General features: G+C 42.7%; 1 protein-coding gene across 3 annotated transcripts; it reads left to right on the forward strand.

Annotated features, from left to right (window-relative positions):
- Positions 1-13,076: 13,076 nt before the first annotated feature.
- LOC109883893 (lumican) lies at positions 13,077-18,157 on the forward strand. Of its 3 annotated transcripts, none has more exons than XM_020475907.2 (3): positions 13,077-14,457; positions 15,391-16,271; positions 16,550-18,157. In XM_020475907.2, exons 2-3 carry the CDS (start codon positions 15,398-15,400, stop codon positions 16,702-16,704), a joined length of 1,029 nt encoding a protein of 342 aa, XP_020331496.2. In that variant the 5' UTR covers positions 13,077-14,457; positions 15,391-15,397; the 3' UTR covers positions 16,705-18,157. The 3 variants fall into 3 exon arrangements, with proteins under 3 accessions (XP_020331496.2, XP_020331497.2, XP_031687306.1); XM_020475908.2 differs by having other exon boundaries at positions 14,016-14,457; positions 15,396-16,271; XM_031831446.1 differs by lacking the exon at positions 13,077-14,457 and adding an exon at positions 14,485-14,513 and having other exon boundaries at positions 15,396-16,271.
- Positions 18,158-20,268: the final 2,111 nt, after the last annotated feature.

The raw sequence follows: 20,268 nt of genomic DNA on the forward strand, positions 1-20,268 counted from the left end.
GTAGACTGTACAGTGATGGACAGAGTTTCCAGGTGAACAAGATCGTGAGGAGGAACAGGTGTGACACCGGAGAAAGCAGGTGTGAAAATATTCACACTGTAATATTCTATGGTCACACACCAAACACAGAGTACTGGAGAGACTCTTAGAACTATCTTAAAAGTTGAAAGGCCCTCATAACAAGTAAGCATACGTGATTTTGTGCAAAACAACAACTATATCCATAAGGTGAAATATCAAGGCTTTAGGCGATTAATGGGCTATCAAGACTGACTTGAATGGTGTATTTATAAGGGACAATGTTTTCTGTAGTTGCCAGAACTATTGTTGTGCTGGCTCTCTGTTGAGAAGTTCAGGGAGGGGACTGGACATCTGAAAAAAACAGGATCCAAGGTAAACAGTAAGAGTGGTGTAATGTAGATATACAGAATAATATTATATCAACAACAAGCTGAAGGCAACAGTAGTGTTAAAACTCACATCGCTTCAGTGAATATGAGCTACATTTATGGATTTTATATCAAATATTTAAATGCGACAACTAATCAAGTAAAATGTAAATTGCCTATGGTTGTGGTTGAATAGTCTTGGGTATCAAGATACATCGTAAATACTATATATTGTTTAATAGCTGAGAGATTTGATACGAGGCCAGTGAAACCCAGATAACTGTGGTAAAAAATGTATATATTTCTCCCCAAAAACATGACTGCTCTATAGGGGATATCTTCAGTCTTTTTCATGAATCATACTCCTGCAACAGGCAGCATGCCCTGGACCTCGCAACATGCAGCATACCCTGGACCTCGCAACATGCAGCATACCCTGGACCTCGCAACATGCAGCATGCCCTGGACTTGTGTTAACAACAAAGATAGACACTTTAAAACAAGTTTGCTCCCTTGACTCGTTAAAAAAAACTTAGGAAACCAGATATAGTATATTTACTGTGATAGTAATGATATCATTCATGGTGTAAGATAGGTCTGTAAAGCCTCCATGATTCCTTGCAGATTTGGGTCACATACACACACTGAGAAACCAGACAATACACATATTGCATATTGACAGGGAGATATTTATACAGCAGTGTTTCCCAAACCTGTCTGTGAGTTCTCGCAACTGGTCAACTTATTTTCAAACTTAGATTAAAATCAGGTGCGCTCAGCCTGGCCTCAGAGCCATACGAAACATACTGTAATGAAACAGCAGCGACCTTTGCAAAAGCATGCTCGTGTGGCAGGGTCGATTTCCACGCTTACAAACCCAGGGTCGTTACAATACTATATATATAGGCGAGTTGGTTGTTTAGCAACAAAACCAACGCGTGCGCAACTATGGGGCAAAATTAGATTGTTGACAACATGTCAATTATATTTAGTCTCCAAATGTTTATTGAAAACAAGTAAATTTGCACAATGAGCACTTGTTGTCTCGTTGTTACAGTTGTTGGTTAGCTAGCTAGTGAATTTTAGCCTTATTAGCAATGACATGAAATCAGTCAAAACACCTCAAAACAAGACGTGGTATCAAGAACAAGATTAAGCTAGGTGAAACGAGCCACCTATGATTCCCCACATGGCAGCTTGTCATTTTTGCTAGCTTTCTTTTTCTTTTTTCAAATATATTTTATTAAACACACAGAAGAATGGTGTATAGATATACAAGACAGGTATACAATTCTTATCTAAACATAAAGGAGCATACAGGAACAACAAGACCCAGAGTTCTGGGTGCAGAACAAATAATACAAAACACCACATACAAAACAAGGACACGTAGAAAGAAAGAGGGAAGATGTCCACCCTATCCCCCAGAATGCTCTTCTCTAACACAAGAAAAGGTTGGTGCCAAATAAGCCTATTCTACCAGAACACAAATTGCACTGTCCATCTAAAAACTGTCCTTTCTAGAGAGATTTATGATTTTAATGACTTGCTGTATAATCAAACAAGGTCTTCAATTAAATAACTGTCCATAACATAAGGATTACCAGAGAGCTATTTGACAGGGCTGGAGCCCCAACCAGTAAGGTGATTGGTGGACGTTATAAGGAAGGTGAAGCATGTAGATCCATGACAGGAATGCATCAGTGTTGGAGCCTCTGGCAGTGGCACACACACATCTGTTAGTCACACTACAGCGTCATGGGTCTCCTGCCCCTCTCTGTCGCCCCCATGTGGCGGGTATTGTCTTCTCTCCATCGCTCTCTCTGTCGACCCCCTCTGCACACACACACACACACACTCTCTCAGTGTGTGTGTGTGTGTGTGTGTGTGTGTGTGTGTGTGTGTGTGTGTGTGTGTGTGTGTGTGTGTGTGTGTGTGTGTGTGCATGTGGGTGTATACATAATGCACACACGGGTTGGCAGGTACATGCATGTGTGTGTTATGGCTTGCATCATGTGCATATGTGTGTGTGTGTGTGTGTGAGGGAGAGACAGACAGGAGAAGGTGCATGCAGGTGACTATAGTTTGTGTGAGTAAGACTACAGTAGGTGTGAGTAAGACTACAGTATGTGTGAGTGAGACTACAGTATGTGTGAGTGAGACTACAGTTTGTGTGAGTAAGACTACAGTAGGTGTGAGTAAGAATACAGGATGTGTGAGTAAGACTACAGTATGTGTGAGTGAGACTACAGTATGTGTGAGTAAGACTACAGTAGGTGTGAGTAAGACTACAGTTTGTGTGAGTGAGACTACAGTTGGTGTGAGTGAGACTACAGTATGTGTGAGTGAGACTACAGTATGTGTGAGTGAGACTACAGTATGTGTGAGTGAGACTACAGTATGTGTGAGTAAGACTACAGTATGTGTGAGTGAGACTATAGTATGTGTGATATGTGCGAGTGAGACTACAGTATGTGTGAGTGAGACTACAGTAGGTGTAAGTGAGACTACAGTAGGTGTGAGTGAGACTACAGTAGGTGTGAGTGAGACTACAGTAGGTGTGAGTGAGACTACAGTAGGTGTGAGTGAGACTACCATATGTGTGTGAGTGAGACTACAGTTGGTGTGAGTAAGACTACAGTATGTGTGAGTGGGACTACAGTAGGTGTGAGTGAGACTACAGTATGTGTGAGTGAGACTACAGTATGTGTGAGTAAGACTACAGTATGTGTGAGTGAGACTATAGTATGTGTGATATGTGCGAGTGAGACTACAGTATGTGTGAGTGAGACTACAGTATGTGTGAGTGAGACTACAGTAGGTGTGAGTGAGACTACAGTATGTGTGAGTGAGACTACAGTAGGTGTGAGTGAGACTACAGTAGGTGTGAGTGAGACTACCATATGTGTGTGAGTGAGACTACAGTTGGTGTGAGTAAGACTACAGTATGTGTGAGTGGGACTACAGTAGGTGTGAGTGAGACTACAGTATGTGTGAGTGAGACTACAGTATGTGTGAGTGGGACTACAGTAGGTGTGAGTGAGACTACAGTATGTGTGATATGTGTGAGTGAGACTACAGTATGTGTGAGTGAGACTACAGTATGTGTGAGTGGGACTACAGTAGGTGTGAGTGAGACTACAGTATGTGTGAGTGAGACTACAGTATGTGTGAGTGGGACTACAGTAGGTGTGAGTGAGACTACAGTATGTGTGATATGTGTGAGTGAGACTACAGTATGTGTGAGTGAGACTACAGTATGTGTGAGTGGGACTACAGTAGGTGTGAGTGAGACTACAGTATGTGTGATATGTGTGAGTGAGACTACAGTAGGTGTGAGTTAGACTACAGTATGTGTGATATGTGTGAGTGAGACTACAGTATGTGTGAGTGAGACTACAGTAGGTGTGAGTGACACTACCGTATGTGTGTGAGTGAGATATGCCTTTCTGCCCTTGAGCAAAGCAGTAACCAGCAACAACAACTCCTCCCCGGCAACAACGTGTATTAAGGCACCTCCCTGAAGACACATATTGGTTGAATGCGTTCGGTTGATTCCAGCACTCAATATTCATTAGCCTGTACAAACATTATAGGTTTAAATGCATTTGTGAATGTACTGTAGCTCTTATTAGAGTAGGGTTCAATCCAACCCTATCTTTGACTCTATGGTATAATATATATATATATATTGTATATATATATATATATATATATATATATTGCATGGCTGTGTAAAATATATACAGTATATTCATGCTTATTACCCACCTGTGCTGGGCCAATCAAACAAAAAAACATCACTCTGCAAATGGAGGGTGACATTATTGTCAAGCAAAAGAGCCCAGATCTGTGCAAAAAAATACCATAAAACAATCTCTGCATCATGATTTTTTAAAGTAAGTCAACTGCATGTGATGCATTTGCGAGTGGCAGTATTTGGAACACACACTGTATAATGTGCCTTCCTGTCTATTTGAAATGTTAGCCATCAAACAGGCAGTGTCAATACAGGGCTAAAATCGAATCACACTACACCGGCTCGGACGCTTGACAGATGTGGCAGGGTTTGCAAACTATCACAGATTACAAAAGGGAAACCCAGCCGTGAGATGCCCAGCGACGCGATCCTACCAGAAGAGCCAAATGTCTTCAATGCTCGCAAGCAACACTGAACCATGCATATGAGAGCACCAGTTGTTCCGGAAGACTGTGTGATCTTGCTCTTAATAGCCAATGTAAGTAAGACCTTTAAACAGGTTAACATTCACAAAGCAACGGGGACAGACAAAATACCAGGATGCATACTCAGAGCATGCTCTGACCAGCTTGCAAGTGTCTTCACTGACATTTTACATTTTCAGGTTTTAATGTCATGTGCACAAGTACAGTGAAATGCTTTTCTTGCAAGCTCTAAACCCAACAATCCAGTAAAAATAACTAAAAATAAGAAATCCCCTATCCTTGACCCGGTCTGTAATACCAACTTGTTTCAAGCAAACTACCAAATCAAATCAAATGTATTTATATAGCCCTTCGTACATCAGCTGATATCTCAAAGTGCTGTACAGAAACACAGCCTAAAACCCCAAACAGCAAGCAATGCAGGTGTAGAAGCACGGACCACCATAGTCCCCGTGCCCAAGAACGCCCAAGTAACCTGCCTAAATTACTATCGCCCCGTCGTTCTCACATCTATAGCTTTGAAAGGCTGGTCATGGCTCACATCAACACCATCACCCCAGACACCCTGGACCCACTCCAATTTGCATACCGCCCCAACAGATCCACAGATGACGCAATCTTTATTGCACTCGACACTGCCCTCACCCACCTGGACAAAAGGAATATCTTTGTAAGAATTATGTTCATTGACTACAGCTCAGCGTTCAACACCATAGTCCCCTCCAAGCTCATCACCAAGCTCAGGACAATGGGGCTGAACACCTCGCTCTGCAACTGGATCCTGGACTTCAAATATGCCTACCGGTAGCCAGTGATATAATGTTCCAAAACATAGGTGGGTTAACTCTGATTGGCGGTAATGGTGTTTTTAATGCTTTCAGTGTCGGGGGCCTACACCCCTGCCGGTAGCCTACCCTCTCAACCAAGGCCATTTTAAACACAGGAACACACGCAGTATAGGTAGTCTACATTGAATATAATACACGAGTTAAATTAAATCATGTTTTACACCCTAGTTCATGAGTCCATATTTAATGAGTTAAATGCTTGGAGTTTTCACAGATCGTGTGACATAAAACACAACCTTTCTTTCTTTACATTAATGCCATTTATGACAGTGTTATTTGTCATTACTCTCAGGAATCAAGGTAAGACCCAAGTGCAGACTGTGTGAAGTAACAATGTTTATTGTAACCACCGGGTCAGGCAAATGACAGGTCAAGGCAGGCAGGGGTCGACAATCCAGAGTAGGAGCAAAGGTACAGGACGGCAGGCAGGTACAGGGTCAGGACAGGCAATGGTCAAAAACCAGGAGGACGAGAGAAAGCGAGGCTGGGAAAAGACAGGAGCTGACAGGACGACCGCTGGTAAGCTTGACAAACAAGACCAACTGGCAACAGACAGACAGAGAACACAGGTATAAGTACACAGGGGATAATGGGGAAGATGGGCGACGCCTGGAGGTGTGTATAAGTACACAGGGGATAATGGGGAAGCTGGGCGACACCTGGAGGTGTGTATAAGTACACAGGGGATAATGGGGAAGATGGGCGACACCTGGAGGTGTGTATGAGTACACAGGGGATAATGGGGAAGATGGGCGACACCTGGAGGGGGGGGTGGAGACAAGCACAAAGTCAGGTGAAACAGATCAGGGCGTGACAATTACTAAGCATTTACCAATTGAATTAGAAAATGTGACTTAAACCCTGTACGAATCATGGATCTTGGAGATCTCGGAAAATGCACTGTAAGTCTAACTATGCCTACCTAACATTTAATGATATTTCTCTGTGGAAACAGTTCTCATGGGCACACAAATCCACAATAATGTCGGACTATGCCATTGCAAAATGTAATGCTTCTAACCCAAAGAGTCAACCATAGGCCTACTGTCATTAACATATGCTTGTTGGATGGATTGGATGATCATTGGTGTCTAGCTGTAGGATAGTTGTCTAGCGGTATTGTCGATCATCATCAGCTGATCCAGAAAAGAAAACAAATATTGATAGAAAGTAATAAAGCTGTATAAATGGTCTGGTACTTCTGTCCCCGGACAGCACAGAGAAGAACAGTACCTACGCGCACCTGAAAAACAAAACAATGAGCGCTCTAAACAACAGACCGACAAAAACAAACAATGATAAATCAACAGATTAAACTAATGCACTGGAATAAAGGCTATTTTTAATCAGGGACTCATTGCAAATAAATGGTGAAAATTAGGAAGTACAAAGGAAAATCTATGCATGAAGAATACTACCACATATAAATAAATGGTTTAAACCATGACAGAGAGGTAGGGGTGTTTAAGTTGAAGATTTTCATATTTACCACTAAATTATTTAGAGAACCGGCACCAGAGTTCAAATGTTGTTGCATTTAGGGGAGCCAACATCTCATTGAGGGGAGCTGAGCCCCCCCTTGTCCCCCATAATTCACACGTTACTGGTACTCTCTGTATATAGCCATGCATTTTTACTAGTTGTTATTCATTATTCACTGTATTTATTCCCTGTTACTATTTCTATTTTATCTCATTTATCTTTATCTTTAACTCTGCATTTCATGATAGTTGACACCTGAAGCTTGACAAATAAAATGTGATTTTGATTTGAAATCCTAGAAACCAAATGCTCTGTGCGCGTGTGTCTGTGCTTGTGCGGATACTCAAGTGTGTGTGTTGTATAAATGGGCTTAACCAGCTTAGTCCATCTTACATTAAGTGGATCTATTGGTTGCCCGTTTAATGCTTCGGTCAGCTCTGGTCAATGGTCCTGCTGCACATGTAGTACCTCATACAGTGTGTGAGTTGGATTGGCTGATCTGGCCAGGGATGAGCCAGTCTGTTACAAGACAAATTAAACACAGAGTGCGAACAAAAAGTGTGTGTGTGTGTGTGTGTGTGTGTGTGTGTGTGTGTGTGTGTGTGTGTGTGTGTGTGTGTGTGGGCCTGCATGACATCCCATTTTCTCCCTGTAGACATAAGGGGTTTGGGTACAGTTTGGGATGGCTCAAGAGGCATGTGTGTGTGTTTGTGTCCTCCAATGATAGCTCAGAGTATGGTTTAGCATGAGATCGTTATTAAAATCAGGACCTGGTTAATAAGCTGTCGTTTTCCCAGGAACGTACCAGTGTATTTCCTGTAGTGGACATATCATTTTGTGTGTGTGTCTGCGCATGTGCGAGAGTGTGCGTGTGTGTGTGTGTGTGTGTGTGTGTGTGTGTGTGTGTGTGTGTGTGTGTGTGTGTGTGTGTGTGTGTGTGTGTGTGTGTGTGTGTGTGTGTGTGTGTGTGTAGGTGTGTGTGTGTGTGTGTGTGTATGTGTGTGTGTGTGTGTGTGTGTGTGTGTGTGTGTGTGTGTGTGTGTGTGTGTGTGTGTGTGTGTGTGTGTGTGTGTGTGTGTGTGTGTGTGTGTGTGTGTGTGTGTGTGTGTGTGTCTGTGTGTGTCTGTGTGTGTCTGTGCGCGTGTGCGAGAGTGTGCGTGTGTGTGTGTGTGTGTGTGTGTGTGTATGTGTCTGTGTGTGTCTGTGTGCGTGTGCGAGAGTGTGCGTGTGTGCTACATTCACATATGGAAGTGTTAAATCTGGAACGTCTGGAAAATTTGAGCATTCCAATAAACAGAACAGAATGGAAGTGTTAAATCTGGAACGTCTGGAAAATTTGAGCATTCCAATAAACAGAACAGAATGGAGTTTGTTATTTCTGGATTGGCTGTATAAAGTTGTGATGCATTGTTTAACTGAGCAGACATAATGTTCTGTATACATGTTTAAATGGTTAATGAAACCATATGCTGTACTTAATGGCTAGACATGAATAAACCTACAGAAATAGAGGGATTTAGCTCATTAGCTAAATAAAGCTGGCATAATACCAAATGCTATAAATACCTATTTCATTGTGTTGGAGTTTTGCAGTTCATCTAAATGTATAGATGTAATTCAGAAGTTGCTGAGAAAGCAAAAAGATACTTCCAATTTTTCCATCAATGAAACATCGTTTGACTTGTTTACATATATTGTAATAGTTCACAGGAAGAACTGTGGGTTACTGGTTTGGGAAGAAAATGGGACTGGAAACAGAGGTTGTATTCTGTACCGAAACAGCTTTTGATGATATAACGTTCCAGTGCCATCCGTTAGAGACTTAGAACGTGGCCAGTATTAACACCAGAAATGGAAAAACAATGTTACTTGAATATAAATGGGGAAAATAGTCCTTAGAGCCAAGACCCATCATTTTCAAACCATTGGCTCAGTTCTGAGACGTGGAGAGGATGTGAGAGCATCAGGGTTGACGTCATCAAAGCGAACAGAGGAAGCAAACTGGGAACTGGTGACTGGGTGACTGGGAAGAATATCTGTTTCCAAACTTTTGAGTGTTTGAATAGGGGTGGGAATCTTTCCAAAGGAAAGTGCAGCAATAACAGGCCTGAAACGTCAACACATCATCTTCAAGACATAAACACTCTGTACAGGGTAATGATGAGGTGGTAAACCAACCCACAAGGACAGGACTGGACAATGGAAAGCGCTAAGAAACATTCCACTGGGCAAAAATGTCAATATCAATGTTGGTTCAACGTCATTTCATTGAAATTACCTGGAAACAACGTTGATTCACCCAGTGGGATTGCATTGTTTTCTGGGGGATTCAAAACAGTATATATTTCCACCTTTGGTCAATGTTTTGCCCTTCGAGAGAGGATTGAAACAATAAATTGGCTTGTACAATGTCAGAATGTTGTCAGCTAAGACAATATAAGGGAACGTATTTGGATAAACATAACACATTTACCCAGTCAGCCCCAAAGTAGATCAGTATATCTAATGACTGTGTTAACTGATCGTTAACAGGTAATACATTCTTGACCCCTAATTAATCATGCTAATAGCTTAGTGAGAATAAACAGCACCACCTCTTTAGGGGGTCTGTCTCCGGTTACTAAAATTGCAGTAGCAAGATGCAGAGAGGAGGTGGTAGAGGTGACCGTCTAATTAGGAGACCAGATCAACATGTAAAAGTCATGTGTAAAGGCCACCACTAGTGCAGGGTGGAGGACATGGATTCAGATGTCTGAACTGGTATTCATGTCTACTATAGAATGTGTCAGAGTTAGAATCAAAGCTGCCAAAATGGATGTTCATTTCAAAATAAACATTCTGCATTACGTAGACCTGCAACAGGCATGCATTCAATGAGTAATTAGCTTAATAATAACTGTCCAGCTAACCGTGTAACTTTCCCTTCCTTCTAAGCTCAGCACACCCCAAGTCCACTACAGTATCATCAAATCAAATCAAATTGTATTGATCACATACACATGGTTAGCAGATGTTAATGCGAGTGTAGCGAAATGATTGTGCTTCTAGTTCCAACAGTGCAGTAATATCTATCAAGTAATCTAACAAATTCACAATGACTACCTTAAACAAACAAATGTAAAGAGATGGAATAAGAATCTGTACATATAAATATATGGATGAGCAATGGCCGTACGGCATAGGCAAGATGCAGTAGATGGTATAGAGTACATTATATACATATGAGATGAGTAACGTAGGATATGTAAACATTATTAAAGTGGCATTACTTAACGTGACTAGTGATACCTTTATTAAATCCATGTATTAAAGTGGTCAGTGATTTGAGTCTGTATGTTGGCAGCAGCCTCTCTATGTTAGTGATGGCTGTTTAACAGTCTGATGGCCTTGAGATAGAAGCTGTTTTCAGTCTGGAGGGCAAGTAGTTTGCCACTGGTGATGCATTGTGCAGACCACACTACCCTCTGGAGAGCCTTGCGGTTGAGGGCGGTGCAGTTGTCGTACCAGGCGGTGATACAGCCCGACAGGATGCTTTCGATTGTGTATCTGTAAAAGTTGGTGAGGAATTTAGATGACAGGCCAAATTTCTTCAGCCTCCTGAGGTTGAAGAGGCACTGTTGCACCTTCTTCACCACGCTGTCTGTGTGGGTGTTACCATTTCAGTTTGTCTTTGATGTGTACGGAACTTAAAACATTCCACCTTCTCCACTACTGTCCAGTCGATGTGGATATTGGGGTGCTCCCTCTGCTGTTTCCTGAAGTCCACGATCATCTCCTTTGTTTTGTTGACGTTGAGTGAGAGGTTATTTTCCTGACACCACCCTCTGAGGGCCCTCACCTCACTACCACTGTATTGTCGTCTGCAAACTTGATGATTGAGTTGGAGGCATGCATGGCCATTCAGTCATGGGTGAACAGGGAGTACAGGCGAGGACTGAGAACGCACCCCTGTAGGGCCCCAGTGTTGAGGATCAGCAGAGTGGAGATGTTGTTTCAGACCTTCACCACCTGGGGGCGGCCCATCAGAAAGTCCAGGGTCCAGTTGCACAGGGCGGGGTCAAGACCCAGGGTCTCAAGCTACATAGGTATTCCTCTTTCCACTGTATTGTCCTCGAAGCGTGGAAAAAGAAGTTGTTTCAGTTGTTTGGGAGCAAGACGTTGATGTCCGCGACGGGACTGGTTTTCTTTTTGTGATCCATTATTGTCTGTATTTATGTCCTGCCACATACGTCTTGTGTTTGAGCCATTGAATTGCGACTCCAATTTGTCTCTATACTGACGCTTTGCTTGTTTGATTGCCTTGCAGAGGGAATAACTACACTGTTTGTATTCGGTCATGTTTCCACTTAAAACCATGACCTAGGCCTTCAACTAGATGGGATGGTGAGATGTAGGAGAAATCGAGGGACAGTTGCTTGAGTTTGGGACGACCATGTGGGACATGAAGAAGAAAATGATCTAAGGACAAGAAGGATGGAGGTGAACACAGAAGCAAGAAAGGACATGGCTTTTTAAAACGGTTGGATAGCAATACTTATGGTCAAAGCGCTCGAGGATGCTAGTCTTATCAGAAGGGTCTGGAAGCTACTGCAATTTGCAGGACGAATGTTCATTGTCAAATTAATAATAGGTTTTTCTAGCCATAAACTTTCCAGTCGGCCACAGTGGTTTTGTTTCCAAGAAAACCATGTTGTGAATAATAAGAATATTCATTGTTAAATGAATCATGGGTTTTTGCAGCGATAGGCTACACAGCTGGTTCCTTTGGAAACACTCGAAAAAGAAGTACACACATGCTCCTTCACAAATCACTTCTGCAGTCCAATGTTGACGCGGGAAGTCTTTTCAATATAAGATGGCCGCCAAAAAGGCATGAGCTGTGTTCGAATACTCATACTAACCACACTAACCGTACTATTTGTGACGTGAAATTGAGTATATAGTATGCTTATTGGTCATAGTATGGATATAGTTAGTATGCTAAAAGTTCCCGGATGTCGCCAAAATATGAAGTATACATGCAGAGGACACTATTTCCGTACTTTAGGGCCCATAATGCAATTCTTCAGGAAATGGGCGTGGCTTCACATCGTTTTCAGATTTGAAGAAAATAGCGGTAAATATGCAGCCGAAGTACAACAAGAGCAGATACAAATTCATTGCTTTATCTAATTATGACAAATGTTATGAAAAGTTTGAGCAATGTAATAAAGTAATGACTATTCAAATAAGTTACCTTACGTTAAGTTGACTGACAATTTGTTAGCTACGCTGTCCTTACGAACTACATAGCATATCATTACAGTAGTATGTACCGGTATGTCAAACTTGCCAGTATATTAACTATAGGCCATCTAACTTCCCAGCGTTTATTGACTTGATTATTCCAGTCATTCTTAGCTTTGCTAAATGGTATAGTCGTTGTGCGTTCTCAATGGACGTTCGGGTGCTTTCGTAAATTCGGTCTGGCTATCTACTCCGATTTCAGAGCACTCTCGTGAGTGTACCAGAGTGCAGAGCACTCAACACCCATTGAAAATGGCCGGTGTCAAGTAAACGTAAGCAAAAAAAGCATAATTAAATTGTTGCCAGAGAGCGAACCACTCTGAATTTACAAACGGACAATCTGACAACGCTCTGAATTTACAAGCTCACTCTGGCACTCCACATTGAATTTAAGAACACACTCGAAGTTGTAAAATGTCTAACTAGTCATTTGTTATGCTAACTAGCTAGCAAGAGGTTGCATAGCAACAGCATCAACTTCTGGTAGACAGGCGAAGAGCTAGTATGCTCAAATGAAAGCATACTGTTCGTTTATAGTATACTAAAATGAACTAATAGTCTATAGTGTGTAGTATCTACTCATGAAGTATGTAGTATACAGTATGTTAGTATGGGTATTCGAACACAGCTCTGGTTTCCACTAGTAACCACAGCCACAAAGTCAAGATTGGCTATATCGTATAAATATTTGAAAATAAAAATTACTTATTTGGTCTTAATTTAAGGTTAGGGTTAGGCATAAGGTTATCAGTGTGGTTAAGGTTAGGTTTAAAATCACATTTTAATAAGATATTTTTTAGAAATGGGTGGGGTTTATGACTTTGTGTCTGTGGTAACTAGTGGCGACTGAAAGACGTGTGTGGAGACACACATGGGACTGTGACCAATTGAATCCAGACGACAGCCCTGCAGTGACGCAAGAGTTGAACATAAACAAAGAAAGGGGAAATTGGGAAACCACTATAATTTCAGTCTTCTTCAGCAAATTCAACAAAATCTTCTAGAAGAGCCATTGTCTTGAAACGTGTACTGTAGATGCAGTGCAGTCTGCAGACGGATAGTTGGATATGGAAGGAGATGAAGAGCACTTTGAAGTGTGTGAAGATAAATGGAGGGAGGAGGAGAAGGAGGAGGTCTGACGGCACTTGAGTGATTTACAGTGGGGACCAGAGGAGGTTGGCGGGAGGAGCTATAGGAGGACTGGCTCATCGTAATGGCTGGAATGGAATGAATTGAACAGAGTCAAACATGTGGTTTCCATATATTTGATGTGTTTGATACGGGTTCAATGAGGCCGTCCTCCCATATCTTCTCCCACCAGCCTCCTCTGCTGGGGACATATGGAATTCATTGGACTCACGTCTGCCTCACCTTACTTTCCTCTATTATGGTACCATGTGTTTACCATGAAGAGGCAGATGAGGTTAGGGTTTAGGGGCTAGGCACTCCCCACGGGCTCGGAAGAAAGCGGATGTTTACGGTTTTCAGGATTACGGTATTTTCAACCTAACTTCCGTTTCCCCTGAAAAACGGATGTGGGGACTCGGGAGTCTTCTTACACCTGCTACGTTAGGTTAAGGGCTAGGGGTCAATTTGGGATTCAGCTTAGTCTGTTTTATAATCCTTTTCTGGTCCACTAAGACCTCGTCACTTTTTCCGAGACCCTATTTAAGGTTTCATGCTGCAGCATAACAATTGGCAGCTGGCTCTGGCTGCAGACAGAGTTTCTCCACACACCTTCTTTACATTCCAGGAACCTTTTGTTTTAACTTGTATCCACTTCGCTTTTTTGTTAGTAGGGGAATGGAAGAAAGGGAGGTGGTTGTTTGGTGCAAAGGGAGGAAAAATGACAGATATATATGATGCCATGTGTCCTTTGTGAGGCTTCGCATCCTCATTCACGCATGAGGCGGACCTCGTATCCCAGACTGCACTGGTGCACCTGTGACTGGTTAGGCAGAGCCCATAATGCTCAGATTCCATGCCTTAAAAACTCATGTCGATGCCATCGTCTTTATATACTACAGTTTGGGCAGCTGCCTTCTGTCAATCCGGGACCACAGTCATCTGAAGAAGCAGAAGCTTTCCCACCCCTTTCCCTCGCTCTCTCTTTCTCTCACTCGCTTTATCTCCCCCTCCCTCTCCCTTTCTCCCTCGTTCTCCTCCCTCTCTCCAGAGACATCTGGCTTTTGAGCAACCACAGTCTTCTTACCTGCTGACCTTCTATCCCACACGCAGAGGGAGAGAGAGAGAGAGAGGAGAGAAAGGTAAGAGGAATGGACTCTTGTCATTTCCTGAAGGGTTCCTGCTCGGTTGTCCCTAGGTATTTGGTCTTTCCATGCTGGGATTGATAGCTATCCCAGTCCCAGCTAAACTCTGGGGGAGGATTGTGTGTGATACAGGGTTAACTAGTTGTCACTTGACAATGGAAAGGAGTGGAGAGATTTTTGTACTTCGACGTTATCTGATGCTTTTCATGTTGCGTTGGACAATGTGTTGTTCTTATATTGCACCGTGGCATGAATGCATTTATAAAATGAATACACTGTATTGATGCACAGTATTGTTAGTCAAAGGCATTAATGTGTTTGCATTTGCAGTACGGTATTATCATGTGATGACATGTCATACTTTAAATCAACACATTGAGTTAAATCCTCTTAAAAGTGTCAATATGTTGTGATGATATTTATTGCCTTTATTTGTTGACATTATAAAGTGTGTGTTCACTGAAAACCCTGCATTGTTGGTTCATAGATAGTTCTGAGTATTTACAGTAGGGATCTGCCTCTTTTTTTTAAAGAGATTTACAATTCACTGGTATTACCAGATTGCTGCTTTTAGGGGGATTCATGAATAGTTTTGGTCAATTGAGCTTTTTCAATAGATGTTTTTTTCTCTCTCAGGGAACCCTAGTGGCCTGAGATGAATGTTTCTATCGTGGAATCTGTAACAAGTCCATTCTTTACCAGTTTATGTCGTCTATCATCCAATCGAAATGTCATGTATTTAACTGTTCAAATAGAGTTTGTTCTCTGTAGATTTTAAAATCAAAGTACCACTCAGGATAATAGTCGGTAAGACTATGTAGGAAATGTTCAAGATGTGGTAGACAAACTTTTGCTGACTTTCTCCCCGTTTCACTTTACAACTTTTTTCTTTGTCTCCCTTTCTCCCTCTGTCTGTTTTCTTCTCCCCAGAACAGTTATGTTTCCCCTCCGTGTCCCCATCTTTGCCGTGCTGGTCAGCCTGACCGTGGGTCAGTACGATGACTACGACTACCAGCCGGCCTCCCAGTACGGCCCGTCCAGCGCCAACTGTGCCCAGGAATGCGAGTGCCCCATCAACTTCCCCACTGCCATGTACTGTGACTCCCGCAACCTTAAGTTTGTGCCCATTGTGCCCTCAGGCATCAAGTACCTGTACCTGCAGAACAACCTGATCGAGGAGATCAAGGCTGGGGTCTTCGACAACGTCACGGCTGAACTCCGTTGGCTGGTCCTGGACCATAACCAGATCACCAATGAGAAGGTGGCCAAGGGAACCATCGACAAGCTGACCGGACTTCATAAGATCTTGTTCAGCTTCAACAAACTGACGGAAGCTGTGATCCCTCCCTCCATGTCTTTGGACGAGCTGAAGATGATGAACAACCAGCTGTCCAAGTTCCCCGCAGGGAGTCTGGCCGGCATGCAGAACCTGACCTCGGTCCACCTCCAGAACAACGAGTTGACCTCTAAAGCTCTTAATGGGGTCTTCAAGGGCCTCAACAAGCTGGTGGCCATAGACTTGACCAACAACAAGCTGAAGAAGCTGCCCTCAGGCATGCCTAGTTCGCTGGAGACCTTCTATGGCGATCACAATGGCATCAGCAGCATCGCCGCCGGGGACCTCAAAGAGCTGCCCAAGCTGGCGTACCTGAGGTTGGCCTACAATCAGATGACGGATGCAGGGATTCCGGCGGGCGTGTTCAATGTGACGAGCCTGATCGAGCTGGATCTGTCCTACAACAAGCTGCTGTCCATCCCTGAGATCAACGAACAGCTGGAGCATCTCTATCTGCAGGCCAACGAAATCAACAGTGAGTGATTTGTATTTCCTCTTTTTTTTCATTCTCTTTTCTCTTCTCTCTTTCTCTTCTCTCCCTTTTCTCTATTCTCTTTTCTCTCTTTCAACATTCTCTTTCCGTTCTCTTTCTCTATTTCGACATTGCAATTACAAATAAATCTAAATCAGTCATATCCATCCTCAAGTCTTTACTGCCTCCCAGCAAGTGTCAGGCAATCGGAGTAGGATGTGTACATACAGTAGGAAATGTTGAATCATGTCAGTTCACCAAACCCCTTCCCATCCTTCCAGAGTTCAACCTGGAGAACATTTGCAAGTTCTCTGGCCCTCTGAACTACTCCAGACTGAAGCACCTGCGTCTGGATGGGAACAACATCACGCATGCCGACCTACCCCATGACTCCTCCAACTGCCTGCGCCAGGCCTCTGACATCATCTTCGACTAAGGACCCTCCCCTCATCCGCAAGACTCCCTCTGTGACCCTCCCCCGGCACCACGACCTACCCTAAACTAATCCTTCAAACCCCAATAGACACAATGTGGCTATATTCCAATATCTACAATAGCATACTACTCAGAGTATATGGCCAATATGTTTCTTTATTCTAAGTGGAATGCTAGTGTGGATAATGAACCCGAGCGACAGTGTTTGCAACAACCATAAATATGTATATCCTCCCCCTACCGGTGAAATCGAGGTCACCTCTGTCAACTCATCGGTAGACCTTTCTGTAAACACAGACTATGAAATAACAAACCAACAAAGTTTAGAAACCCCGGAGAGACCTTTTATTTTGCAGTGCATCATGGTATTCTCATGACAACTATAGAGTATTTTGTCCGTAGCAAATGGCTGGCCCTGTACTAATAGTTTTGTCCAAATTTGCTGCAAATCAAACAATCGGCCGCAATATAATGTAATGGTGCCTCGTAAAAAGCACTTGAACTGTACTTGTCTGTACTTGTTTCAAACAACAGGTGCCTTTTCTTGTGCAAAAGAGACAATATAGGAACATAGTGATTCCTGAATGAAGTGCTTTTAATGAAAATGCAGCTCACACACTTCAAACATTCCAAAAGTAGTGGCACATGTTGTTTTCAGACAAGTACATTGAGGAATATGGGAATAAATCTCACTTGCAAATAAATGCATTGCCCATTCCTCTTTTGTATGTTTGTCATGATGTTTTTTAAAGGTTTCTTGTATTTAGTCTGTATACTCCCAGAATCACATTGCTGTGCAAAAGACCTGCAGGTAAGGAATAAAAGTATCTAAGAGAGCTGTGTTGTGTACTCTGGTGTAATGTCTACTGGGGAAATATTGAACAGTGGAACACTATTGGAACCAAATTCAAACTCATATGTCATATGTCAAAAGCTTTGGCATATTACCCATCTTTCTGTATGAATGTTGGGGGGAAAGTTATTAACCATCCTTATCGACAAGATTCAAAGGCTCGACACTGAATAGCTCTGCTGAAGTAATTGACTGTTTTTTTAATGAGTTATTATGCAGTTAAATAAGAGTCAATGGCCCGTTCATTGCAGATCACCGTTGTTATGCCGACATTTATACAACATTTGCATTGCTTGCATGCATCTCATGGTAACTCTGTATGATAATAAAAGATAGCATTTTACGTTTTTTTGTCCATTCATGGTTACCTTGTTTGCCATGTTTAATGTGTGCTTTTGCCCATATAGCTCTACCAGAATAACAACAATTTGTTGTGACGCTAACTTTATCTTGCTCTGTTGCGGCAACGTTGGTGGAATGTCATGTGCTATTTGGGCAGAGTATATCCAGATTTATTTTCATTACGGCTTTTGACTCAGTAATCGCTGGTGAATTTACTGTGAGGACATAACATACACTTGAATAAACTACATTTCCAATACTCATGTATAGTAAATGTTTGTTTTAAACCTATAATACCCAGTCCAGAGGAAACAGACAGTAAATGTGTCTGCAGTATGACAACATACACAAAATACGTGGCACAAGAAGAATGAAATCTATCTAGTCTCTTACCTCCCAGACACTGATACATGTATGTTGCTTCTTACTTTAAGCTTTCCTGAGTGGTTTGTGTTTTAGGGGTTAATGTGTTGTGTTTGGGCCTGCACCACGATGGTTGGCAATTGTCTTCCTGCAGGAAATGGGTCTTCTCCCAGTGTCATGCTGTGTCTCTGCACATGAATTTCAAGAGGAAAATTCTGATCTGTTCCATATTCTCCTTGGATGTGTGGGTGGGTTTGGTGGGTTTGGTGGATGGGTGGGTGGATGTAGTGCCAGTGCAGGCATGTAGGTATGTAGATCCTATGGTCCTGGAGGGCTGCAGGGGTTGCAGGGTTTGACTGGAAACCAGAGCTGAAATGCTCAGATGAGGTAGCTGTAACTATCCACATGTATTTTATTTATTTTTGTACCTTTATTTAACTAGGCAAGTCAGTTAAGAACATATTCTTATTTTCAATGACGGCCTGGGAACAGTGGGTTAACTGCCTGTTCAGGGGCAGAATGACAGATTTGTACCTTGTCAGCTCGGGGGTTTGAACTCGCAACCTTCCAGTTATTAGTCCAACGCTCTAACCACTAGGCTACGCTGCCGCCCCAATGTAATGATGTGTGGTAAACAGGTTTTTAGTGTTCCTTACATGGTGATTTGACAGAAGGATGCCTGTTACTTAATCAACAGTAAGTAACGCCAAACAGGTCAAGCAGCCACTTGGGTGATGTTTGGTGGCCATTTTGTGCCAGAACACTCAGTGCTTTGGGAGTCATTTGTGCAGTGTGCACCACCTCCAACACAGGATCATAACTAATGTATGGCCCAGTGGTGATTTTCCATCAGAATGACATAAACACGTAAGCCAGTGCCTACATGTTCCAACAGGTCTACATGTAGGCACGGGTTGTTTTTGCAGATGGTTTTGCAGATGTTGACAACCTCTCTGAAGTGTCCAGGGTGGGTGGGACTGGGGGAGTCCATTTGGGATAGGGAGAGGGGATTTCAGGGAAGAGCTGATGGATGAGCAGAACCAGTGGACTAATGCATTTCTCACATTGTACCAAGCTGTAATCCCATACACTCCTCCTCATCTTTTCCAAAGACCAGACATGGCAAATTCCTGGCGCAGACAGTCCACAGACAAATACACCGTCCAGAGTGAGGAACGTTGGACTAATTTGGTGAAGTAATTCTTCCAGTTCAAACGCCGAGGCTGAGAAATCACGAAAGTGCCGGTGTTGAGGGAGGGATACTTCAAAACATTTACTCCCTCACGTGGAAATATCTGCATCTGTTGGTTTTCTTGTGTAGTTTTATACTGAAGACATTTCTGTTTTAATGTGTAGTAGGAGTGAACTGTTAGCATGCTGGCTATGTAAAGTCGCATTTGGGATGGGATCTGTGCTGGGATCAGTGGTATCGGCTAACTCGTGCATGCCCAATTAGAGCAGACACTTTCTACAGGTTCCAGGTCAACTAATTAGCTAAACATCTTTAGCGAGTATCACTGAACGGGTTGCCAGACGTTCCATTTTTCCAGCCTGTTACTCGTAATAAGATCCCGCAGTTATAGTCAATCACACCTTGCAATTGCTCCTCTTTCACAAATAATATTGTTGAGAGGGCTATATTATATTTGACACAGTGGTTTTCTTTCAGTGCTATTCTGCCAGTGCTTCTATATGTCTAGTCACTCGAGAATATTCCTGGATATTCTTTGACCTAAACAAGAGACCTACCTCAAATGAAATTTGAACCAATTGAAGCATGGGCGGCAGGATTTATAAAACCCCTAAATTACCTAGATGACACGCATTGTATTAGTCTTTACAATATTGCTCACGTCTTACTGTGTTTTTGCACAACCATTCTTACTGATCCCAAATCCAATATCATTTCCTCCTCTTCCTCCTCGCCATTCCTCCGTCGGAGAATAGCTTGGAGCTCTTGCTGCCGTGTCTAGACAATAAAGCCCTTCATAAAGTCATGGCCCGCAC

This window comes from Oncorhynchus kisutch, linkage group LG9 (assembly GCF_002021735.2).
Source record: "Oncorhynchus kisutch isolate 150728-3 linkage group LG9, Okis_V2, whole genome shotgun sequence".
Lineage (NCBI taxonomy): Eukaryota > Metazoa > Chordata > Actinopteri > Salmoniformes > Salmonidae > Oncorhynchus > Oncorhynchus kisutch.

Excerpts from the sequence above, each read along its gene's own strand:
- LOC109883893 (XM_020475907.2), top strand. The coding sequence starts at position 15,398 with ATGTTTCCCCTCCGTGTCCCCATCTTTGCCGTGCTGGTCAGCCTGACC. Across the intron at positions 16,272-16,549 it reads GCAGGCCAACGAAATCAACA|AGTTCAACCTGGAGAACATT; the intron begins GTGAGTGATTTG and ends CCATCCTTCCAG.